Source organism: Helobdella robusta (assembly GCF_000326865.2).
Source record: "Helobdella robusta unplaced genomic scaffold HELROscaffold_4, whole genome shotgun sequence".
Taxonomy (NCBI): domain Eukaryota; kingdom Metazoa; phylum Annelida; class Clitellata; order Rhynchobdellida; family Glossiphoniidae; genus Helobdella; species Helobdella robusta.
Genome location: NW_008704902.1, coordinates 5754183 through 5780431, shown reverse-complemented (window position 1 = coordinate 5780431; position 26249 = coordinate 5754183). Strand labels below are relative to the sequence as shown.

The following is a 26249-nucleotide window of genomic DNA, read 5'->3' as shown; positions in this document are numbered from 1 at the left end:
AAATATTTAAACATTTTTAAGTGATACCCAAAATAAGTTTGTAAGTAGTAATGTAAATTTATTTAAATGGTTATTATTAAGCAAATCAATATTTTAAAGCAGAGAACTATTTAAATATCATATAAAAATATTTTTCGTTTGAAGTTTGTCCGGTCAATCGATGTTTGCAATCTGCAATAGAATCGACAATCAACAAGGCGATATAAAAATGTAAAAAAAAAATCTATTCCGAACGACATGAATGTTTAACGGCTGAATAGCAAATCGGACTGTTGAATGTCTCATCGATTTAAAAATTGCTATTGAGGGATGTTGATTGCGAGTGTTTGCACATAGTTTTGCATCATGATTGGGCGTTTTTAAATTTATTGTCATATTGTTCGCTCTTCACCGTTCGATGACGGTTACCGAACGAACAACATAGTTTGTTCTTGGGGAAATACTTTCTGTTTCTGTAAACTCGCTCGCTCAACGTTAAATAACTCGATATTGTTCATATACATAAAATAATGATAGATGACTTTAATTGGCGACTTACGTGTGTTCAGTATTAGTTAGTGTTCAAAACGTTATAAAGTTTAATAATCGAAATCGAACGAGAAACGACTGACCCAATATTGTTAATATTTATTTTATTGTTAATAATAATTTTATTATATATAATTTTATTAAATGCAATTTAACAAAGTCAAATAACAAACAATAAAACGTGTTAAAGATATAACTCTTGACTGAGATAACACCTTGCTCCATAGAGCCTTACTTTCATAGTTGTTTCAACTCCCACTAACCAGTCAGTCTCCATTGTATGTTACCTTTTTCTTATTATACAAAATATTATATGCTCTGATTAATTATACGTTGTATTATCTCCTATTAAGCTGCTTTAAGTCTGTAAATTTGCTGTCTCGTCGTTAGCTACTATTATAACTTGACTATTTTTATAATTATATACCTACTTTAACACATATCTGTATGCAACCTATATTTACTTATACCTCCCAATCTAAATTATCATCTACATAAAAATATTTCACCTTCAGCTGCGTTACATTGATCAAGAAAAACGACTCAAACATATTCATGTCGATCACACTTCTAGATTATTCGATTAGTTTGAAATGAATGAAATTTCAACAATGTTTAAGATTTGGCGGAATAATTTTTATAAATCAATTCGTCTTAGTTTTCATATTTTTAAAAAATGGAATATTTTTTTATACTCTTGATATTATTATTGTATCAAAGTTATTCTGACTTTCTCACAATTTCGATGTTACAACATTTCATTCCCATTAAACGTTACTTTGGAGACGAACATAGATACATACTCACATTTCCTTTCTCTACGTATGATTCCTCAGTTCTTTAGCAATGAAATTCTTCATGAGGATAAATTTACTCCGTTGTAACAACTGGTTTGAGTGCAACTCAATAAAATGCAATTTCTTCAATATCACATTTACATCATTTTGCAACATTTAATTTGTTTTTTTATCTCAATTTATTCAACCATAACTCTTCAATTGCAATCTGATGTATGTAAGTAGTAGAAATGATACTTCTGTTTGACTGAGAAATGTAGAAGCGTATTTAATTAATTTGTTCATTAGTCTTGTACGCTCTACGAACAACAAACAAATCGATGAAAAAAAATATTCAGACGTTTAAACGAATGAATTAGCAATTGCCCAAATTAATTTATTGACCAAAAGAGCAAATGAATGTGTTTTGGCGTGTTTGATGCGACGTTCAATTAAGCCCAGCACATAAAATACGTTATTAACTTGTAGGTACTAAAATTACATTAGCATTTTTGTTTGTCTTGTTTCGTCTGATACCATTGGTTAAAACAAACTGTTAAAGTTTTTTGGTCACATCATGCAAAAGGAAATGAAGTCCTTGTGCCACTTGTTGAATACCACCACATTTCAACTACTACAAAGTGTTGAAGATCGGGTTTTGTGGGGTTTTCCAGTGTTCTGAAAGAAGTTTAAACACAGTGGTTATTATACACAATTCTATTAAATTATGACTAATAAATTAAGCTAGATGATTTCAGTAATTCAGACAATTAACAAAATATTAATTGATCGGCTGATAACAAGTCCAACCTGTTTTTTTTTTCATTTTGAGAGACATGTTATCTACCAGCATGCATCTACCATGACAAACGATCCATCGCTCCCATGAGATGGCTCATATAGTAATACTTATCAGAGATCATGCAATTATAATACAATACGATACGATACAATATAATTCAATACGACACAATATAATATCCATACAATGCAATACAATACGATACAATACGATACGATACAATACAATACAATACAATACATTAGAATACAATACAACACAACACAATGCAATACAATACTATAAGATATGTCGACACATTTCGCTATCTGAATCGCTTCTTCGCTATATATTTAATTTAATTTTAAAAACTCATTGAAGCTAAAATATATCTCAAATGCAGTTTCTGTTCTTAATAGTAAAATCAAATTTGTATTTCTGTCTAAATAAACATCATCCATTTCATTTCAGCATGGTAGTTTGTTTGTGATATTTATTTCAATAAATAGTAAAAATTTTATGAATGTTTTACGAGAGAATGAAAAATTTGTTCAGGAATGTCTGCTTTTTATTTTAATTATAAACAAATTTTGTGAAAAATAATACAACACAGTACGATACGATTCAATTCAATACAATACAATACAATACAATACAATACAATACAATACAATACAATACAATACAATACAATACAAAACAATACAATACAATTCAATATAATACCATACGATACAATTCAATTCAATACAATACAATACAATTAGATACAATTAGATACAATTCAACACATTACAATATAATACGATACAATTTAATACATTTCGATGCAATACAATACAATACAATTTCGAAACTAATGCCATATTGGTTATAAAGTTTCCTCCTTTGATTGTTACTTTTTAACACATCACCTTTGAACAGTTAATAATCTCAACGTAAAAATGCATTGCAATTTATTTTTTCCTATGCTAACAGTCATTTTTATTTGGATACAATTTTTTGTTGCTTGTTTTGTTATAATACTGTCGTTCATTATGTGTTTGTCATTTTGATTATGTATGTTTTTGTTTTTTGTTGCTGTGAAAATTTTTGTATGTTTGTCAATAAATAAGTGTCTGTTTGCGATATGACCTGAAATCAGCTAGAACTCTGCAAACAGAAAAATTTAAATGGTTGTAAAAATATTAAAAAGTCAAAAAACGTAATTTTTTTAAAGTTTAAAAAATTAAAAAAAATGTTTACAAATAGTTGAATTGGAAAAAACCTCTTACGAAACTTTTACATCCGACAGAACTTGAAGAGTCAGGTGTTCACGACGTCTGGCCTGCTCATCCTGGTTAGTCCTAACATTTCAATACTCACCATTTATATGTCAACTTGTCTATTTCCGACAACTAACCTAATAAATTTCAAGAACTTCTTCAGAAGCATTCAAAATTTTAAAAATATACTTCAAATGCCATTTTTTTTTACAAAAAATTTATCCATTCACACAACCAATCTGTTGCAGATTTAGCTACATAAAATATTTAAAAATATTCCACTAAAATGTTTCAACGTCTAATATTTAACTTTTGTTACAACAAAACGATTTTTAATTCAAATACTAATAATGCTTAGGTGTGCAGACTGACTTTCAACTATGCATTTTAAATCATGCTTGCAATAACTTGCATTCACCGAGCCATTCGCGGTCGAACCAAGCCAGTGCCCAACAGATTACAGAGTAAAGACCACCCTATTTAATTTGCTAGTTGAATAAAATATAAATATAATATAATATAAATATAAAAGCTGTATGAACTTCATATAAATACACTCGTACATACATGTATAAGTTGAATAAGGTACTTATTTATATATGCTTGTCATAAATATACCTGTCTATTATTTATCCGTCCAATTTAACACGTAAAACTTTAAAATGCGACCAACAGTAGTTTCCACCAGTTAGGAACATTAACGGATAAAATGCAGCAAAACAAGTTTTTGAGACAATCTATGTTTAGTTTAAATTATTAATTATTGTCTGTAGCATTCAGCTGCAACATCCACTCGCGCGGAAGATTTCATTAGATGCACTCACTAGGTTTTCAACTTCAAATTAATGGCAAACAAACTTGATATTGTCAATTATCATTATTTTCTACTATTTTGATGCATACAATTTTGAAGTTCGTCAGCTTTTAATCTTTGATATTTCTTAAATGTAAAGTGATCTGCCACAAACTGTGACAGAGAATTGAGTTGTAACTTGATATAAAATTGGGCAGAGATGACAAAAGAAAAACGTTTATATGAAAAAAATGTTTACACAAAAGAATCACATTTGTTTGTCCGCATACAAATTAATGTATTATTTTTCTTTGCAGCCTGCTTTTTAAAACTTTCGCAATATTTTTCTGAAACAATATTTCAATCATTCATGTAGAATAACCTACATTCATAATTTATATTTTTCATTGATAACAATTATTAAATTCACGAAAAAATTTCCAGGAATGGGTAGATGAGAGGTTGAGATGGAATAAAAGTGAATTCAACATGGAGGATATCGTGGTGGAGGCCAGGAAACTCTGGAGACCCGAGTTTGCTTCCATCAAAGGGTCAGTCTCATTTGAATGTGCCACCTCCTTCATTGCCGACCAACATATTTTTTGGCGAAATTTATTTATTTATTTGTTCGTTGCTGTAATTTGTTTATTGTTTTTTTTATAAATTTTTTTGAATGATATTTTATGAATTTTTTTTTGATAAAAACCATCTAAGCTATAAAAACTATAAATAGAAACAGCAAATAGTTAAATCTTTAATAACATAAAAGAATTAAATGCATGTTGATAAAGAATGAAGAACACATTTAACTGACAAATGACCTAACCACGCTTTCTTATTTGCATTCAACCAGAGCAGAAGACATCTACAAAGAGTTTGGTCAGTTCAGGGCCGTGATACAACACGATGGATCGATCCATTGGGAGCCAGGAGGGGTGTTTAAAACAATTTGCGAGATCGATATAACTTATTATCCGTTTGATGAACAGTGTTGCACCATAACTTTCGGAGCCTGGTCCTACCACACATCCAAAATGAACCTGACAAACAGCATCGATAAAGTTAACCTGGAGTCGCTGGAGAGAAATGGGGAGTGGGACATTTTTAGGACGGTGGCTCTTAGAAGGGAGGTCAACACAACGACGTCCAACGAAAGGTTACAACCTCTTCATATATTTCAATTAATCCTTTATAAATTTACATTTTATATTTAAGTTGATTGTTTCATTAGTTATAAATCCGGCCATTTCCAGATTTTGGAGGTCATCAATTTTCATGTTTGAGTGGTTTTATAAAAATAAGCGAAATATTCAAACTTTCCAGCATTATCTGTCAAAAAATAGTTTAGCAGTTTTTGCAAATTTTAGCTGAAAAAAAACTAGATTATAAAAATTATTATTTAGTAATTTTTGTGTATTTATGTGAACTTGTTTGTTTGTCTTTCTTATTTGCAATTCCCATTGAACCTACGGACATAATTGGAATATAATCTATTGAATACGCATTAGGTTTTACATCTTTCTTAAAATTGACATTTACATTTGAAACAATCAAAATATTACAAATTGTTGCCGCTTGGGGGGACATCAAACGTATCCACAGAAGAAGACATAAAAAATGGTTGCATTTTAGTTCGAATGTTTTGCAATCAATTTCATCTGACAACACGATCAATCTTTCATCTTTTCGAACGATGGAAACATACACTTTCCGGGAATCCTAACGTGTGACTTGGGACCAAAAATTAAATATAACGCATTTTCAGAGTACAAATTTTAGCGCAATCAAACTTGGGACCATTACAAAAAGCCAAGTTTGAACATTTTCAAATTTATGACGTCGTTCGCTTCCGAAGCGATCGGCTGCCTCACATGCTTAAATAGCCATGAAGATGATGACCACTAACAGCATGCATATGACCACAACGTTTACAGAGATAGTACAATTCAGTATATGCATTGAATTCATATTTTGAAAATATTTATTTAAGATGGTGCTTATTTTAGAAAATAAATAGGTATGGCAATAAGTAATCATTTTTAATACTGAAAATAAATGCTAATAATGTGAATAAAATCGCATAATTTTTTCGTACGTTGTAAAATATAAAAATAAAGTAATTTTATTAAAAAAACAGTTCCATTGACTCATTTTAAGTGTTTTTTGAAGTATTTTTATTTAGTAATGATAATAAAATAAAATTTGGATGCAAAATTTGAAAAAAATTTTCAGCATGCTCTAAAACACAAAAATAAAGTAGTTTTACTATGAAAGCAATTACACTGACTGACTTTAAGCGTTTTTTACGTATTTTTTATTTAGTAGTGATAAAAAGGTGAAATTGTGATTCAAAAGTTTGCAGCTGGAAATTTTTCATCCGACTCTGACGCACTGTTCGTTCATAATAACAAGTGCCTTTCATGTTCACACCAGCTAATAATTGTAATTCGGTAATTGAAATCTCAATCTCATGTGATAAAAACATGGTTTGGTTTTGTATTGTGAAGTTTTAAAAATTAACGAATGAGTTCCCAAAAACTCACAAAATGTTTGTAAACAAACTAATGAATCGAAGGACAATGCATAAACATTTTTTGCTTGATCACGTGAATGAACCATTGAAAAGAGGATTCTTTATAGAAGCGAGTCGTGTTGAAACATCATTGTTGAAGAAAGCATTGCACTCTACAATGTATAACATTAGAGCTTGCTCTTGGTGCGTTCAATTAAATTAAGTTATTTATATAATTCGTTGGAGTGATAATTCGCAAAAAATTATTTATACACTTGTGGAAATTATTTTTTTTGTGTTAACACATCGTTTAAACATTCCATAATTTTTTTTACAATGAAATCATTTTGAAGCAAATTTTTATAAAAAAATTATTTCTGTTTTCAACCGTAAAAATCATGGAAAATAAATGTAGCAAATTTTGAAAGGAACACGTTGCAGATTGAAATTCAAGGTCAAAACATAAAAATATAAAAAATGTTCGGACGGTAAAAAGAAATTTATCAGCAGAAGTAATGTTGGAAGAAGCAAGTAGTGCAATAAAATTTATGCTTTCCTGCTTGGCGCTCAAAATGGAAAATGATGTTTGGGACTATAAACATTCAGTTAATATTTTCTTCTTGAAACATATTCTTCTGGAAAGTTCATCCAAATGAATTTTAGTGATTACAATTGCTGCTTGATTTTTTACGACTGTAATGGAAATTCAAAAATAATGACAGACTTTGGATCACTTAAAGATCATTCAGCTTCTGAAAATAAAAACTTGATGGCAGATGAGCGTTTCCTGGTACGTGTGGTTGTAGGGAAATTTTATCGATTGTAACAAACTCAATTGGCGTCGTTATTTTCATTATAATTTCTTTCATAAATTGAATTTGAACGAATGATTGCTTACAACTTAGCAAATGTTTCCCAACATAAAATGGCTTGCTGCGTCTGTCATGTCCGCTTTAAATCCATTGAATGACTGAAGTTGAGTTGATTGGTGGAAAAGGATGTTTCCAACTATTTTAAACTGCCACGTAAGCATCTGCTTCAAATGCAACAGTCGTCTATATTCAGCACATGTGCTTGTGTGCGTGCTAGTTACGTTTTGTCGTAGTTGAACGTTGACAACATGTGCCAATGTGTTGAATTAAATCAGCCTTCTTATGACAATTTAATTTTAAATTTTTGTTCATTTTTCCAGAACACAATAACAATGATTATATGCTATGTTGAGAAAATACGATAAATCTTGTGATCAAATTAATAGACATTATAAATATATGAATATTTTTCTGTTTTGACTGTTACGGTGATCAGGCTGGCTCATCTGTGTAACATTACCTAACATCTAACAAGATAGCATGACCAGTAACATAATATTAGCTTCTAGAAAACTTTTTTTGGAGTGCCAGTAGCTATGAGACATCTTCTTTTTTTTCTATCTTTGTTGCTTGTTTTTCTATTTCCTGCTTTTGGATATCCGTTAAACTGCTCCGGCGTTAAAAATGTAACAGGTGTTATATCTTGCATAGCTAGACGTTGAACTAAATTTACTATGAGTAGGATTCAGATGATCTGAAACGGATGGAGAAGGTTTATCAAGAGCAGGATCCAAATGATTAGATGTACAAGGTCCACTAAAAGCAGGATCCAAATGATTAGATGTACAAGGCCAACTAAGAGCAGGATCCAAATGATTAGATGTACAAGGCCAACTAAGAGCAGAATCCGGACGATCTGAAACAGCAGTCGATAAAAAATCTTCATCTGAAAAGATATTACAGTCAAAAGGATAAATTCCAGTTTCGGCGAATCCAGAAATTATGTTTGACGGAGTTACAAATTTTTGGTGTGCGTATCCCACAAAATCTGCAACTTCATGAATACCACCAGGATTAGGATTTCTCACTGACCATGAGTTTATAGCATCATTGTAAAATTTAAAGAATGGATAGTACACAGAAACATCCAATGATTGTACCCGATGAGATGTGTGTGGAGGTATTGTAAGACTACAACACCGTGTTCCTATGAAATATAATAAATACTCAAGTCATTAAAAATGTTTTCTTTTATCTTAAAATTTAACTTTTGCATTAAAACAATGGTTTAGCAGTGATAAAAACTGTGCCCCATCATTGTTGTCTCACTGTACCCCACAGAGTCGATGACATAATTATTCAACGTAGTGCCAAAACCAATTGGAATAAAAGTTTGGCTTCTATGAACTAATTTCTTATTGAAACGTCAAACTTTCAGGTAGGAGTGATCACAGTATCTCGATAAAAAATCTTCATCTGAAATGATATTACAGTCAAAAGGATTGAACAATCACATTCCAAACCAAATATTAACATGTTTAGAAATCTTTCAAAAAATCAAAAATCAGAATTAAAGAAACGAAACTTACGATTTTCATCGCAGAAAATTATATCGAAAACTAGCGGTCCTACTAAAGTACAGATTAGGTTAACTCTATAGAAAAAATTATGTACCGCTTAACAATTATTTGATTTGTCTCATTGCACCCCTTGTCTCAACGTACCCCATCCTTTCTTATTGTTATTTTCGACAAAAATTAAATTTTTTTTCAAAAACGTTAAAAAAAAATGTGAATCGGCAGATTAACTCAGATTAGCTGTAGCCTTAACTTAAACAAATAAAATGAGTTAGTGTTTAAAAAAACATTTCGTGTTTTCTTGAAATGACATACTGTGAGTTCTTTTATGAAAAAAAATAAAGATCAATTTTCAGACTCCTTTTCCAGCCATCCATTATCAATTCAATTCTCAGAAGACTTGTAAACTGTTCCAAACGACTGGCTCTGACACCGCAACATTTCTGGAGACAGTTTGCGACAGACTATTGCAACGTAGACATCGTTCGTCGTTGCTTAAAAGTACATCCAGTCGACACGCAGTAACAAGATTGTTAAGAAGGCAGATTCTAATGTTTGGTACCTGTTTAGAATGCTTGCCTGAGCACGTTAAATGATTGTTGCATTTTGTTACGATCATTCGTAACAAAATGCAATTGTTCTCTATGTAGGCCCTCTCTATGTCGAGGTAATTGTTGTTAACGTTTAATAATAATGTTTACAATTAATTTGTTGAAGAAGAAACATTGTAACATGAAAAATAAACATCAGGATTCAAGCTGTTTACAAATGTAAGTGTACAGTTGTTGATTTTGTCGGCTTCTATATATGTGGTTCTGTGATATTTCTTTACATTATATCGTTGTAGGAAGATAAAAATAGCGAGATATATTTTTGCGCAGTAGCAGAGCGTATAGTGATGTAGCTGTCTTGTTATGCAATCATGTGACAGACTATGAACCGTAAATGAGAACTGATTCCCTTCTTTATGTGGCTTGATTCCGGTTGACTGGGCTCTTCTGACTTCTTTCTCATTAGTATCAAGTGAAATATGCGACAATATATTATTCTCTCCAAATGATCAGTTTGTTTGTTTGTATGTATGCAAAATTGTTTGTAATTAATTTTTTTCCATTTTTGAATAATTATTATCCAAAACAAAATTGTGGAAGCAGAAGACTGCTTTTTTATGTTTTGTATTTTTATCATTTGAGCCATTTACAATTTATAACTTAGCCATAATTATTTTAATTGTAAATTACATTTTTTAAATTATTCCGATCAACATTTTACTTTCATGAAGTCGAATACAGTTTAGTGATCAAATATTGAATTTGTTGTCATAAATAAATAAATAAATAAAATTTGAATTGAACTTGCTGGATGGCAGAGTGGCCAACGTTGAATTCCGGATCTTCATGCGTAGGAGGTACACGTTCTACATCCTGAACGTCATCGTGCCCTCTCTCATGACCTCCATCATCCTCCTCTCCGTCTTCTTCTCCACTCCCGCTCAAAAGGTCAGCTTCCTTCTTTCAAAACACTGGTCAGGTCTCTTCATTTATAACTTTCTTCAGATTTGTTAATTCGTAACTATCGTCAAGTTTGTTGTCTCATGGCCTTCGTTGTCAAGTAGTTGAATTGTTTTATTGATGCTTGTTGGAACAATTTTTGGTTTGTATAAAATTTATATCTTTCTATCGATTAAAATAAAACTTACTGCAAAAAATGACTATGAAGATTTGTAAAAACAAATCTTGTTATCAACAACAAAATCCCAGAGCAATGAAATTAAAAAGTTTTAAAACGAATATCATTCAAAACATTTATTAACCATTCTGTTAACTAACGGAGAAATGATTTTCCATTCATTCCAACGTCTTCACGCAGGTCCAGATCGGAGTAGTCGTCCTGCTGTCCTTCCGGATCCTGTTGTTGAACGTCACAGATAGCATTCCAAAGACATCCGAACACATACCTCTACTAGGTCGGCTCTTTCATTCATTATTATTTTTAACATCACCTTCATCAGTGTTGTAATCATCTAGTTTAACATTATTTTTAACATCAGCTTCTTCAGTGTTGTAATCATCTTGTTTAATCGTTTGATATGCTTTTTCTTCATTTATTATATCAAAATCACTAATCAGGTGTGTGTTACTGGCTAAATATTTGGTTTTTATTATTACGTTACATTACTGTACGTACTAATATATATCTTTTATTGACCAAAAAGATAAAATCAGAATGAAATCAATCGAAAATTATTAATAATTTACAAGAGTTTAAATAAATAAATGTAAATAATTTATAAAATTAATAATAATAATTTATAAAAAATTTATAAAAAAAATAATAATAATAATAGTAATAATAATGATCATGTAATTTTTATAGAGCCATGCCAAGCGACTGACGCGCATTAAAATTTATTATCACAACAAACACACAACGAATAAACACACGTGAATCAACGAACGCATCACACACTTGCATGAGATAGGCGGGGATTTTATTAGATTCAAACCAGGGCACTGCACCTACAATGCCAGGCACCTTAACCATTACACCATCACGGCGTGCATCGCAAAATCATTATCAATATTAGGGAAATCGTAACACTCCAGGCCGACTTGGCATCTCTAGTAAAGTTAAACTCACAGACCGGTCTGGCAAATTTTTTAAGATTAGAGTTAGGGTGAGGGTTCGTTTAGATTTGAAGGTTGAAAAACGTAAATACAAACTACGAAGAGAGGAGGAGAGGAGGAAAAGATTGCTTTTTATTCATATCTTTCTCGGTCTTCCCTCTTTTCTCTCCTCTTTATTATCATGCTTCTGTCGTGTTTTTCATAATTTTATATTTCAATTTTTAATTTTTTCACATAATCATTTTTCCTTTCTCTGTCCCTGCTCTAATAATAATAATAAAACGTTGCAAAACAAATCAATAAACCATTGATGGATGGATGGTTGAGTGGATGAATGGATGGTTGAGTGGATGGATGGAAGTTTGGGTGGATGGATGGATGGTTGGCTGGTTGGATGGGTGGTTGGGTGGTTGGGTGGGTGGATGAATGTTTGAGTAGATGGATGGATAGCTGGGTGGATGGATGGTTAGATGGATGAATGGATGGTTGAGTGTATGGATAGGTGTTTGGTGGATGGGTGGATGGATGGATGGATGGTTGAGTGGATTGATGCTCTGTTTAAACTTTTAGAGCAGCATTTCTATAGATTATATATATTACAATGGAACATTTATGAATGCATATATATGTGCTTGTAATGTATATGCAGTGTATTCATTGACGAATGGGTGCATGCCGGCACTGAATGGTGCACGCACTTAACTGAACTGACGTGCAGCAATGATTTAATGCCTGGCTGTTTACGTACCGGCGGGTGAGTTATTCATCAAAAAGTTCCGAGACTTTGTTTGAAAAGTTTGACGAGTTGAATTGAAGAATTGAGGCTAAAAATTGAATACTATTCAGTTCATTAAAATTCAAATTATTGAAAAAATATTTTAATAAACTGCATGTTTTATTTTTATCTCAGAAGTGGCTGACAAACTTTCAAATACTTTATCATTTTTGGTTGAAAAGTTTTAAAAAATTAATTTATCAACTTTACCTGTCGATCAGACTTTGATAAGAAAAACTTCTCTCCGTTTGATAGGCTGCAACGTTCAACTTGTTTGTTACATTGTTACAATCTGCCAGCTCTCATGGAAAAAAATGAAAAAGCACTTAGGTTTTGACTAAACTAATTGAATGGTTTAGAGTGAAACTTTTAAATTTCGTTTTTGTTCTTTAAATATATGATTTAGTTTGGAAAATCAAACAATGAAAACCACGCGTGTAGCAACCTGCGCAATGTAATAATCAATGAATCCACATTATTGTAGGAGGTAAGTAAATTATTCACTGTAACCTTTTTTGTAAAAAAAAGGAACAACAAATTGCAATGAATAATTTGAACGATTTGTGCAGCTACAAGTCAAATTGATTAAAAAATATTTGGCTCATAAAAAACTACTCCATTCTGATATCTTAAACAGCTTCAAGAATACATTTTTTCTGAAAGATTTAAAATTGAAACTTGAAATTACTCCCAACAGATGATAATATTAGATTGTAAGTTTGAAACTGTGCTCCACAATTGTTAAACATTTATAGTTTAAAAAATCAACATTAAATCTCAAGTTTAAACAGTTTGATTGGTAAGTTCGCATGATGTTGATGAATTGTACTTGAAGTGATCGATTGGTTAACAAACGTTTTTAATTAAGATTTCATCTCCTGATTAAACAACCCATAATTCAGGCCGATTGGAATTCATTCATTCATTCGTTCGTTCGTTCGTTCATTCATTCATTCATTCATTCATCCATTCATTCATTCATTAGATCAATCATTTGTTCAGTCATTTATTTTTCTATCCATATATATATAAGTTTCTATAATTCATTTAAAAAATTAATTCTCAAGCGGAAAATCACTCCAGCATGGAGTTTAGCATGAAGTGCTGTTTAATCTTAAATTCTCGTCTAGCAATAAATTAGATGCAAGTGTGTCAATCACGTTGAATGACGCGAATGAAGTTTATGAAGTGAAATACGCCAAATGAACAAATTGAGGGCCCCCTCGATGTCTGCCTCTTCCCTTCTAAAATTGGAGGTGCACTTTTAAAATCTGAAATAAAAATGACATATGTTGTGACGTTTTTAAGGCAGTATTTATTTTCCTAACAAGGCTTCTGATTTATTTTTGGAAAACAAAATTTTGACGATGATGGAATGGTAAAAATTTTTTAAAATTCATCAAGTCGATACTATGCGAGGTGGCACACGAAGTGAAAAACCTTCACGTGCTACAGAACTGAAAACTGAGCAACCCAATGCCAGAATTAAAAACAGATCGTGAATTTATAAATGTTAATCACAAGTGAATTTTTTATTATATAACATCAATAGAAACCCAATGCCTTAATGCAAAAAATTTTCTGAAATTTTTTTACCAACCAATTAAATATCATGTCATCACATCATTGCACAAAACATTTGTTCAAATAAAAACTTTACACTCTGCAATAATAATCGTAAAAACGCATGTAAGAAAGAGCTGAATTGCAAATTATTAAGAAAGAAGTTTCCTCGCGTAGGCTCTACTGGTGTGGGCTGAGTGATGAGTTCAAACAGGTTAGCTATGTTGCAAATTAAACGATTAACTAATAAGAGATGATGATGATTACTGTGGTTACAACGATTATAATGATTGTCCTGATGACAATCTTGTTACAGAAGATGATGATGATGATGACGATGATGATGACGACGACGATGATGATGATGATGAACATACACAGGTGTGTACCTGACCTTGACGATGGGAATCACAACTCTGAGCATGGTACTGACAGTGTACGTCCTCAATTTGTACGCCGTGACAGACCGACCCGTGCCACGCTGGGCAGAAGAGCTGGTATCAAGTGAGCCGCTCCTACCTACCTACCTACATCTCCTTCTTTTTCTTTTATTATTTCACATTTGTAACGTTAATATTATATTGCATTTATCTTTTAATCACATTTTCCCCGTTACTTTTGCACGCATATTCGTTGTTCTAGTTAGCAAATTAGGCTGTTTGTTACTTCAAACGTTAAATTGTTACTTGTTTACAGCAGAAAAGCTAAAGTTTTCTTCAGTGGTTTGAAGGTTTTTACGATGTGAATAATTTTTTAATGGTGAAACTATTTCAACATTTGAACCACGAACCTGTATCTTGGGGTATGCAAATGATAATAAAATAAACCCTGGGGCAACATGGTTTATTTGATCGTTTTAATTTTTAAGTGATGTCATTGTTTCATCTATGGCATCATTAACTAATTGATGGTAATGCACGCTATTTTAGTTTCAAAACCGTAAAAATAAAATTAAGAAGAAATCTGACAACTCTTCTTACGTTAAAAATGACTTTATTTTTCAGCAGTGATGAGAGCCTTACGAATTTGGTGCTCCGTCGCTTGTCTTATAGAAGTTTAATAATTTCTTTCAATATTTTAAGTTACTACTATTCAAAGCGTATAATTATCATCAACATTTTAATTGTTGTAAAATATATTGCTAAGAAACGATTGTGCTGTATTTTTGGAATCCTCTTGAAGTTTTACATCTAAAATAATTTAACTGAATGGACAGGCTGTTAGTCAGAGAAAGAATTTTTTAATAGATTCAAGTTTTTGATGGATAAATCTCAAAAAGTGCCGCAGCAAATTTAAAATCCTGACAAGCAATTAGAATTAGAGTTCAATAAGAAATTCGATGTGAGAGGGTTTTTCATTTCTTCATATTAGCGTGGCTAAAAGTTGTGAAGGGACAAATACACACGTGAACTGACAATAGCAACATTGTATGATTTGCACAAACACGGAGAGATGTGGAGTGGAGCCCACAAAAATCGATAGTCGAGCCAACGTTGTTCGGGCGTGATTTTGTCGATAAATTCCAAATCGATAGCAATAAGTGAAGAACTGATTTTAAAAATTTTATCATTTTTAAACTTCCAGTTGCAAGTTATTTTTTTGCGTTACAAATAATTGCGTTGAGCATTGAATATTTAAAAATTGTTTAAACCTCAAGACATTATTTTGAATGAGATGAGGTGTATGTATTATAAAAATTGTGCCCGAAACTACAGGAAATGTTGATAACGAAGGTGTGCGACTTGCTTGAATGATGTCATATCATGTAAGGAATGACACACTTTTGCAAAAATATTCAACAGTATATAATTAATTGTAGCATTAATATATTTAGCATCAATCATTTGACACTTTGCAGATTATCTGGCTTATTTAGTTTGCATGCGTCGGAAAAAGAAGGCTATCGAGGAAGAAGACGAAGAAGAAGAAACGTGGAGTCCAAAAGCGCACGTAAAAAGCAATCGATTTGCCGTTGAACCACTTGAATATTCCAACAAAAACCGAAATAAAATCGTTGCCTCATCGAACACATTAATAGCATCTTCAAGCATCTCTAAGACTACCGAGCACAGCACGGCCTCACACACGAACCGATTCAACAACCACAACAGCCACCAACGACGACACTCTGCGAAAAGTAACCGCATGCGTCTCAATAGCGTCGAGCTGATCAAGCTGAGAGAGACTTTGTGGGCTAAAGAGTGGCGAAAAGTTGCTGAAATCGTCGACAGAATGTTTTTTTGGATTTTTTTGATTGCAATAGCAGCTAGCACGTTGTATTTGTTGCATCCTTGTGTCGTATGAAGTTCCACTCTGATGTTGTGTGTGTTCATTCTGTCGATCCGTTCAACCATGGTATTCAATAAAAACCAGAAACTGTCCGCTGTGATTTAATTATTAGCTTATTAATTAATAATTATTTTTTATCATTTATAGCTAATATTTTTATTATAACCACATGCACCATTACTCATAATTGAATGGAAATGTTAATTGTTAGATTATCAATTTCAATTTGGTTCAATCGGCCATACTCGCACACCTCAAACCATGTACAGCTCACTGAAATTCATTATGTAAGAACGAGCGTATGATAAAGTTATCACGGTCACAATTCAGTCTCTATAATTAAAAAAAAATTTAATCGCTTTTTTTGAATTCCTAATTTGCACAACAAGTTTTTAAGCACTTTTAAGCATGGAATTTGTTTGAATCTTTTCAACATTTATTAATTTATTTACGGCAATAAAATCGAGAATAAAACTAATATATGAATAACTACTATAGTATAAATACACGTAGAAATTCGTAATAGCAAAAATTTTATTTCTACAGGGCTACGATTTGTTTGTTTGGGGTAATGTCTGAAAAGTTGTGTATGTTATACAATATACAATGTATACGTTATACAATATTGAATAGAAAATTATATTTTACAATCAAATGTGAGAAATTCAGCATTCAACCTACTAATTCAATCGATAAAGTGACATAACACTGGGTCCGTTGTTTTTCGTAATTTGTTAGAGAACTCTAGATCTCGAAACTAAATTTTCTAACTAATGTGTATAAAAGATAAAAATTATAAACTGTTACCAAAGTAGTTCAAGCTGTAAAATTTGCATTCACAACGAAATTTCGAATAAAATAAAGTTTAAACCTTGGATGATAAAATTATAAGATTATTTTGGTTATAAAGTTTTTGGGCATCAGGTTTTGAGGAGCAAGTTGTTGGAGTTGGCAAAGAAAAATTCTGAGGCTAATAGACCAAGATTATACAAAAACAAAAAAAGCTTTTGAGTAGGGGTATGATCGACACTCTGATGTTTGTAAAAAACATTTAATCGTTTATAAAAATATCGAGTTCTACTTTCAGTCCTTGCACTTTGGGATATATTCAAATAAATAATTGCCTAAATTAAAAAATATCTCTGCAAGATTCAATATCTTGTTATCTTGTCATTCTTGTTAGCTTATAAAAATTATTATTATTATTATTATAAGAAAACTTGTATAGCGACTTTTATAGAACTACCCAAAGTCGCTATCCAACATAAGCAAAATAAAAAAATTTTGTCCATTTAAGTAATCAAACAAAAGCATAAATATTTCGAAAATAAACATAAGTATACATTGTAAAAAGAACTAAAACAAAACAGATAAATCCTTTAAATTCATGCACAGATGCACACATATACTCTCGACCATACCCAATCACTCAAAGTAATGTAACAACCATATAAGAACCAAACAGCAACCATTTTAAACCAAATCATAGATACATTCATCCACACTTTATCCACACCAATCACACACAATTACGCTAAGAAGATGCACGATAACATATCATTCAGAACAACCAACAGATAAATACCCAACCACCAGCACAATAATTATAAATCGATTCAAATTATTAGAAACACACGAAACACACACATCTCATCACATCCAAAACAAATAAAAAAATAAATAAAAAACAGCATAAAACAAATGAATGTTCCGTTATCGATAAGCTACATTCATAAACAACAAAAGCAACATGCAACATACTATTCACAACTTCAATTAATCTTCAAAACAGGTGTGTTTTCAATTCTCTCCTAAACTGCAACAGTGACATCCCTGGTCGACGAATGACGTTTGGAAGACTGTTCCATATTTTCGTACCACATACAGCAAAGTTACGAGACCCAATCTTCAATTTTGACACCCGATCTGTCAAGTAATTCTGATCGTTTGATCTCAAGACAAAATTCTGAGCAGTCATATCTTTGAGTGTAAACATCTCCGTCAGATATCGTGGTGCCAAAGCATTTAAACACTTGAACATTAATAAGCAAATTTTAAAAACAATCCTCTTTTCAATTACCAACCAGTGCAAATCCTTAATCAATGGATTCACGTGATCATACTTTCGTCCACCCATTACTACTTTAGCTGCTCTATTCTGTACAGATTGCAACAGTGCAATTTCATTCGCTGAAACACCATAAAGTAGGCTGTTGCAGTAGTCCAAACGTGAGGTGGACAAATGAATGAACTAAAGCCATCAAAGCGGGCTTGCTGACGAATCTCTTAATGCGCTGCAACTGACGTAGATGAAAACAACATGACTTTACGACACCCCGTATATGATCCTGCTTGGTCAGATTAGCATCAAGTGTGAAGCCCAGAATTGTGGATGATCATTCAAATTTAACAATGGCATCATCCATTTCTAATACATCTCGATGTATTTTTGATGTCTGCTGCCATGTACCATTAGCACTAACTTGGTTTTATCTTTGTTCAATTTTATTCCATTTCCCTGCAAGATTCAATATCTTGTTATCTTGTCATTCTTGTTAGCTTATAAATATGTTGACACTAAAATAAAATGACAAATTTTTTTACAGTGGATTTAAGAACAGTCTTGATTTTACAATAGTAAACTCCAATTCAAAGTTTTTACATCAGAACAAATGAATTTTGAAGCTAGAGAAGGTCTGGGGCCATGTTTATAAAATTAGATTCATAGCTATAAGTTTTTTCGTTTTCATTTTTCAGTTAAAATTATAAAGTTGAATCAAATACAATTTTTAAAATAAAAAAACCTTTTTTTACGATTTTTTTTAAACGATTCACGTGTTTGGTAATATGGTGATAACGTTATATATGTTTTAGTAGTATAACATAATATGTGACGGTTAATTTTATATTCAGCCTGATCAATCAATTTTTAATAAAAATCATTCGAAAGAGTTCAGTAACAACATTAACGATCTGGTTCAAAATTGCATGCAACATTTTAGTTAAGAAAAGTTCCTGAGATGAAAACAATTATAACGCATTATTTTAAAAATTTAACATTTATCTCTAGTAAGATTTCTCTAAATATCGCGGAATGTTACCAAAAATTCAATTAGGAAAAATTATTACCAGAATTATTAGAATCAGCAATTTGTGATCTTTCCATACCAAAGTTTAAATCTTGGTGTGCCTTGTTTTGGAATGTGGTAGATGTTTACGTGGTTCATGTGCTTTCACAGGCCTGCTGCTTACAACGTCCTGTGGTTGGTGTTGACGTTACAGCTATTTATTCTGAAAATTTTATTTGAAACTATTTAGAGAAAATCAATTTGTAATTAGCTCACTGTTAGTTAGAGCTGAATAACAAAAACAAATAGAAGCTGGCAAGTGAATTATTTAAATTTTCATATTACGTTGAATCAACAATCTATGTACATTTATATGTACAAAATCGCCTACAAATTGGGCCGCATACGACTTCCTTTTGACAAGACTGTCCACAACACAAGCTACTGAATGACAAAACTGCATAGTTAGGTCGATCGTAACAACAATTGACGAGAAGTTAGAGTTTGCTTGTTGCATTGTTATCAGCGGCCATCTCTTGCTTCATGTTACCAGGCTTGTGTTTGAATCATTTTTAAAAGTTCGTACCAGCATTGAATCAAACTTTGAGGGATGTGACGACAAGGAGGTTGATTAAAGATGTGACTAATTTTAATTGGTAGAAGCTTCAGCACAATTCTTCGAAGCAAATTCTACAGAAAGTTAATATTGACAAGAAAGGTTGCTGTTCGTGCAATAGTGCAGTAATATTGTTCGCAATGGTGATGTGAACTTTTGCTGTGCGGCTGAAACCCTTCCTTCCTTGTACATCAACTAACGCCGCCTCCAGCCTAGGCAGTCTCGCTTCTGGCCGCGTCTCGCCTCTTCACAATGGGTTGTCTCCGGGTCGGAAAACACAGGCCAGGCGGAAGAGCCTTTGCTTCTTGTTTGTCAATCGACTAATCCGGCCTTTCAAACAGTTGACAAGTCTTCTTTTGACGTGTTTTAGATAGAGACGAACTAACAAAAACTAATTGAAACAAAACAAACAAAAAATTTACAATATTCTTCAAAATAAATGCAAGTCTTCAAAATGTTTCAAATTAACTAATTAACGAAATTAAATCTTCTAAACGGAATAAATAAATGAAAACCAAAACGCAGACCAATATCCAAACTATATCCAATTAGAAAACGAACTATAAACCATGCTGGGGGAAAAAACGACATGAAAAAAAGCAGGAACCCTGTTACATTGTCCAACACGCTTGCATATTAATACTAAACCAAACAAAACTAACAGAGAAACCATTCAGTCTCAAACATACTCACACATCCTTACTATCAATTCGTCTGCATTCGTACAATATCGTACCGACATGCACAATTGCACACGTAAATTTTTTTGGAAGTTGCGTAACAGCGAGCTATGTAGACGATTTTAGATCCATCCTGAAATTAATTGGTTAATTCATGAAAATACATTACCTGAATCAAAACAAAAAATGGATAAAAATTTCTTAAAAAATTATTATAGATAAAGCTAAAATAAATGTCAGTTTCTGGAAAGTTTTTTATATGCCATGTCACCGTCATTTGAGGAATAGTAATTTATTTCCATTCATTTTATTTGTTATATTTTATTTTTATATTATTAATTATTATTCATTATATTCGTCAATCAAAGGTTGACTGATAATTTTTAACGTTGTGGTGATATGCCATTTATATCGTTATCATCGTGTTCGTTATTGTCGTAATTTTTATAAAAAAAAATTCTGTGCAACTTGCGTTTGGTTGGCTTTGTTTCTGTCGCAAGCTTTTTCAAACTGCAATACATTAGACGACCAAATGAACACGGAAATGCAGCACTATGTACGTGTGTGTACGTGTGTGTACGTGTGAGTGTGTGTACGTGTGTGTATGTGTGTACGTGTGTGTGTGTGTTGTGTGTACGCTTGTGTTTCTGTCTGTAGGGCACGTTAGGATTTGTATTATGTATAATTTTTTATCACACTAATATATATTGAAAATATATATATTGAAAGCATTTTCAGTTTTCAAACTTCCTGAGTTTCTAGTTAAAATCTGAAAAAGTTACTTACAATGTAATGCTTTGGGTAGCAGTATATCTATTTTCATTTGCTAAATATTTTGTTTTGTCGAATCAAAGAAGATGTTATATAGATACGTATATATATATATATATATATATATATATATATTTATATATATATTATCTGTAAGTGACGTGGGTGAACTGCTGAATTAATTCTGAAAAGAGAACATGTCATTTCCTTCTGAATGTCATCGCAAGCAAGCAGCCTGGAATGATGTAGATGTTGATTGGAGCTGAGCCTATCACATCACATAAAAGAGGAAGAAGCACGTTAAATTTGACACAACTTTCAAAAATGAAATGTACAAAACGCATTTTGGTGCTGCAAAAGCTTTAAAATTAACCGCTGAAATGGACAAATTACAGTGTATAAATATATTAATATGAATTGTAACTTTAAATAAGTGAAATGAAGTTGAATGAAAAAATATATTTACAATATTTAAGATGATATACATATGAATGCGTTTGCGTAGAATGTGTGCGAAGTATAACGCAAAAGACTTGCATGTAAGATATTCACCTAAACCAATTGATGTAAGTTGTATGTGTTTGACATGCGTCACGACATGACATCCACATTGTGCCTGCTGTCACATCTTTCTCAGCAGTGGGCCTTATAAAATGGTCGTCTTTGATTTATTTCTTCAACATATTTCAACAAATTATTTTTTTATGGTGGGTGTTTCAATATAAAGAACGTTTGTTAATTCATCTTCAAGGTTAGTGTTTTTTTTTTGTTTTTTTTTTTTTTGTTTATACACATCAGCGTGATGTTGGTTTATATTTCTAATAAATAATAATTTTACGCATTTTGCGCAAAAAGTACTTAGTTAAAAAGTATTTAAAAGGTTTAGAGTTTAAATTCACTTGAAAACATTTTAATATAATTTAAAATGTAATTTAATTTATCACATTCTCTGAAAATTTAAAAAAAATCTTCAATATATTTAATCAATTTATAAATTAACCATTATTATTGAAACTCTTTAAAAACTGACTTGATTTTTGAAAAGTAATTTCGTTGTTTTTTTTGTGGTAAAGATGAAAGACGATCTTCGTATAATGAATAAATATTTAATTAAATTATATATTGGCCATTCTGATCGACACAAATTTTTTTCCGTGAAGACATCGGGAACCCATATGTCGAACTTTGAGGTTGAACCCAGGCCTTTCAGGTGGTCATAAACAGTTGAATTTGATAAATTTAACCTCTCATCGATCTCACGCGTTGTTTTTTGCCGGTTTGCATCAACAAATGCCTTTATCGCATCTTTATCAGCTTCAACTGGCCTTCCAGAACGTGGTGCATTTTCGACATCAAAATTGCCGGATCGAAATTTTGCAAACCAGTTCTGGCACTGGCTCGTTGTCAACACATCTTCTCCGTACACATCGGTTAATTTCTTTCTGGCTTGAACAGCTTTTTTACCTATTCTATATGAAAAATTAAAGTAAAATATGGTAAAAATGCTGCTTATTGCTCTCCATATTTCAAAGGGCACCGACTAAAAACTACTGCGTAAAATCAATTGAACTTATTCACACACAAGCCTCGCTATGTCAGCTGTCAAAATATATAATGGCAATGCGACTTAAGTGTGTCGGGAGAAAGCGAAATTATTTTCCGAATAATATAATAGAATTAGGACAGATGAAAACTTTGGAAAAAATATATATAAAAACATTCGCTAAGTACAGTTAAACAAAAATTTTAAAAGTTTATTCAAAGAAGTAAATGAATTTTTTATAAACTCACATGTAAGACGCATAAATATGGTTGCATAAAAATTATTATTATTATCAAACAATAAACAGAAAAATATTTTGCAGATTTTTCTTTGATCAATGACGAAAAAATTAAAAAAAAATTTAATATCGTATGCGTGCATCCATCCGTCTTTTATTAATTTATTTCTTACTCCTCTTAAGATTTTAAAACATTTCTTAGAAAAACTGCTTTTTGTTATTTTGAGACTTCATTCAAAAATTGGAAAAATAATCATTGATCGAAAGGATTGCAATAAGAGTGTTTGTTTTTGTTATTTTATTTTTCCTTTGTTGATTTTCATAGCGTCTTCACCATTTCAATTTGATTATTTCTATTTTTTCAATTAATTATTTTTTTGTAAAACTTTGTCAAATGAAAATTAAATAAATCTTATACTTATTGCAGTGAATTTTCTTTAAAAACAAACTAATAATTTGTTTAAAAAGGAGTTGAATCAGTGAAGTAAAATTTAATTTAATAGTGGCATGAACCCCAAGCTGCTCTTATTTCCAATTTCAAGGTTCACCATGGCAACGCTTTGAGCATGCATACATGCTATTGTAACGTCTTATGTAGTATAAGCAGTTCTATTAATATAAAAAACTTTGAACATAACTTTATACTTAATGAACATTAAAATATAGTTTGGAATGTGTGTTGAATAATTTCATAAAACTGCTTCACAAATAAGAAAATTTGTGACTATAACGTAAATTAACTTACCAGATCACCGTCATCCTTGTTTTCATTTTCGTTATTCCTCCAGCTTTTAGATAATCTCTTCCAATTTGTATTCCAATTTCAAGTGCTGTTTTGTTTAAAATTTGTTTTCTATAATTGATGAATTTTTTAAAATTATTCGATCAAATGCATTTTTAAAAATATTTACACGTAGACAACAATTATTTGTAACAAGAATAAAAAGTGAGAATAACTATTGTATTACCACAACCAGTTATAAAATTTATTGCCAAAACAAAACCCATTTAATACTGCAGTGAGGCAATCCATTTTTGTTAAACAGTAACGCATGTAAACACATTTGTAGCAACATTTCATCAAAACTAAAGGATATTAATTTTCCAGACCGACGAGATTTTACTTTTAAAAAAAAAAAAGTTAAACGATTACTAAACATGAATAAGTAGTAATTGTTAGATGCCGATAGAAAATTGTTGGTTAATTGTTTATAAGCAAAATCATTTTTAAATAAATTAAAATTAGATATTTTTTCGAGATAAAGAGTTTATGCGAGTAATTGTTGATTTTTGAATCAGTTACTGTCTAAGCTGAACACTCAAAAATGAACAAATGAATCATTAAAGCAAAATATTGTTTTAAATAAAATGTTTCTTATTTGAAAACTTCACTGAATAATATTTTGTTCCCCTGAACAATGTCCGCAATGTATGGTTAAGAGTTTTTTGTTCTAATAAAAAGGCGTGCCTGCGTTTCTATCTGCAAACGACTCATCTGTGGGCCTCAAGTTTGTAGCAATGAGGAAGAACGTGTCTGTAGCTCAATTTAGACGATGAATGAGTTCTTCATGAAATCGAAACGACAAAAATATTCAACTCAAAAGTTTATTTTTAAAGTTTGAAATTGTTTTACAAAAATTTGGTAACCCCTGCCTAACCTTTATAAAAAAATTCTCCACGACATTGATTTTATTATGAAAAATTACTACCTTTATAAATATTCTTTAACAAATACACACTGAGAACCATTATTATTTGAGAATTTATTTTGCAATAATAAAAAACCGTTAATGAATATGGATGGAGTAGATTACATTCAATTTATTCTTGATATTTCCCTTAATAAATCAGAACTCTACATGAGTGCATGAACGATAAATTATGAGAAAGTACGTATTCATCTGCCGGTTAGATAAGACAATGAGCAAGCAGATCTTCAGACGCCGCTTCTACTCTTAAATCTCACTTCGGAAAGTTAATTAATTCTTTCCTTTCGTGGTTTGCAAGTCATTTACGTGACCGGCGAGTTAGCTCAGTTGGTAGAATGGCCATGTCTCGTGCAGTTACTCGATAGCCTGGATCGAATGTCGTCTATTCAAAATTTGAAGCCATGCGCGTTTGATGCCGTGCTAGCGCGTGCATACGTGATGTGTGGTGTATGCACGTCGTGTGGTTTGGATACTGCAGTCTTTATGGCCCGAATGTTTATACAAAGCAATGATATTGAAGCAGTTTTGTGTATGCCAGGATGCATAATAAAACCAAATAATAATTAATGACAATGCAGACGTGAAATATTTTTTACACTCAACATTTCTACATCGGTCAATTTATCAGTGTTGATATATCTTTTCGCAATTGCGTTCAGGATCGGCGAGCAAAATTTGCATAGAAAATGACGGTCGGTCAGTGCGTGAGTATTGAAGGAAATTTTTTAAACCACTGAACAATCAATGTAACATAATCTTATTTTCATATTTTATCAGGTATTTTAATAACTACATTAGCAATTTACATTTCTTCTGCTACAATAACATTTTCTGAAGCAATCAGACGTACGAAATTTTTCCACGGCTGTCCACGCTAAAACTCCATCTCTTTAGAATATTTTTGATAATTTAAAAAATTCGAAATGTATTATTTTTATATTTAGCAACATTTACTCGTCAAAATTGAATTGAAGAACTTGAAAATTTTTATAGAAAGCATCATGCAATGACCAAGAGATTGGCCAGACAAAAGTTACCAAGCTACCATTTGAAATCTTACAATTAATTTTAGACAAATTTATTTGAAACCCATCAAAACATTTTTCATTGTACACAAGTTTGTTTATAAATGCTCAGTCTATGCTATTTTGCATGAATAAATAAACGAATGAATGAATGAATGAGCGAACGAACGAACGAATGAACTAATAAATATTGTCTGCAACCATACATGTTCAATGCATTCGATTATGTTGGTTAAGTTATAATTAGATTTTTTATTATCACAATTATATAAAGTTACCATTTTTTGTTTAAATATTCATT

The 26249-nt window shown here is 31.4% G+C and overlaps 1 protein-coding gene across 1 annotated transcript; it reads left to right on the top strand.

Annotated features, from left to right (window-relative positions):
* Nucleotides 1-5030: 5030 nt before the first annotated feature.
* HELRODRAFT_66967 (hypothetical protein) lies at nt 5031-16313 on the top strand (the record flags this gene model as incomplete). Its single annotated transcript, XM_009024255.1, has 5 exons — nt 5031-5299; nt 10414-10543; nt 10914-11010; nt 14391-14506; nt 16212-16313. Coding segments are annotated over 5 exons (714 nt in total), but the record flags the coding sequence as incomplete, so codon positions are not given.
* Between the last annotated feature and the right edge of the window lie 9936 nt (nt 16314-26249).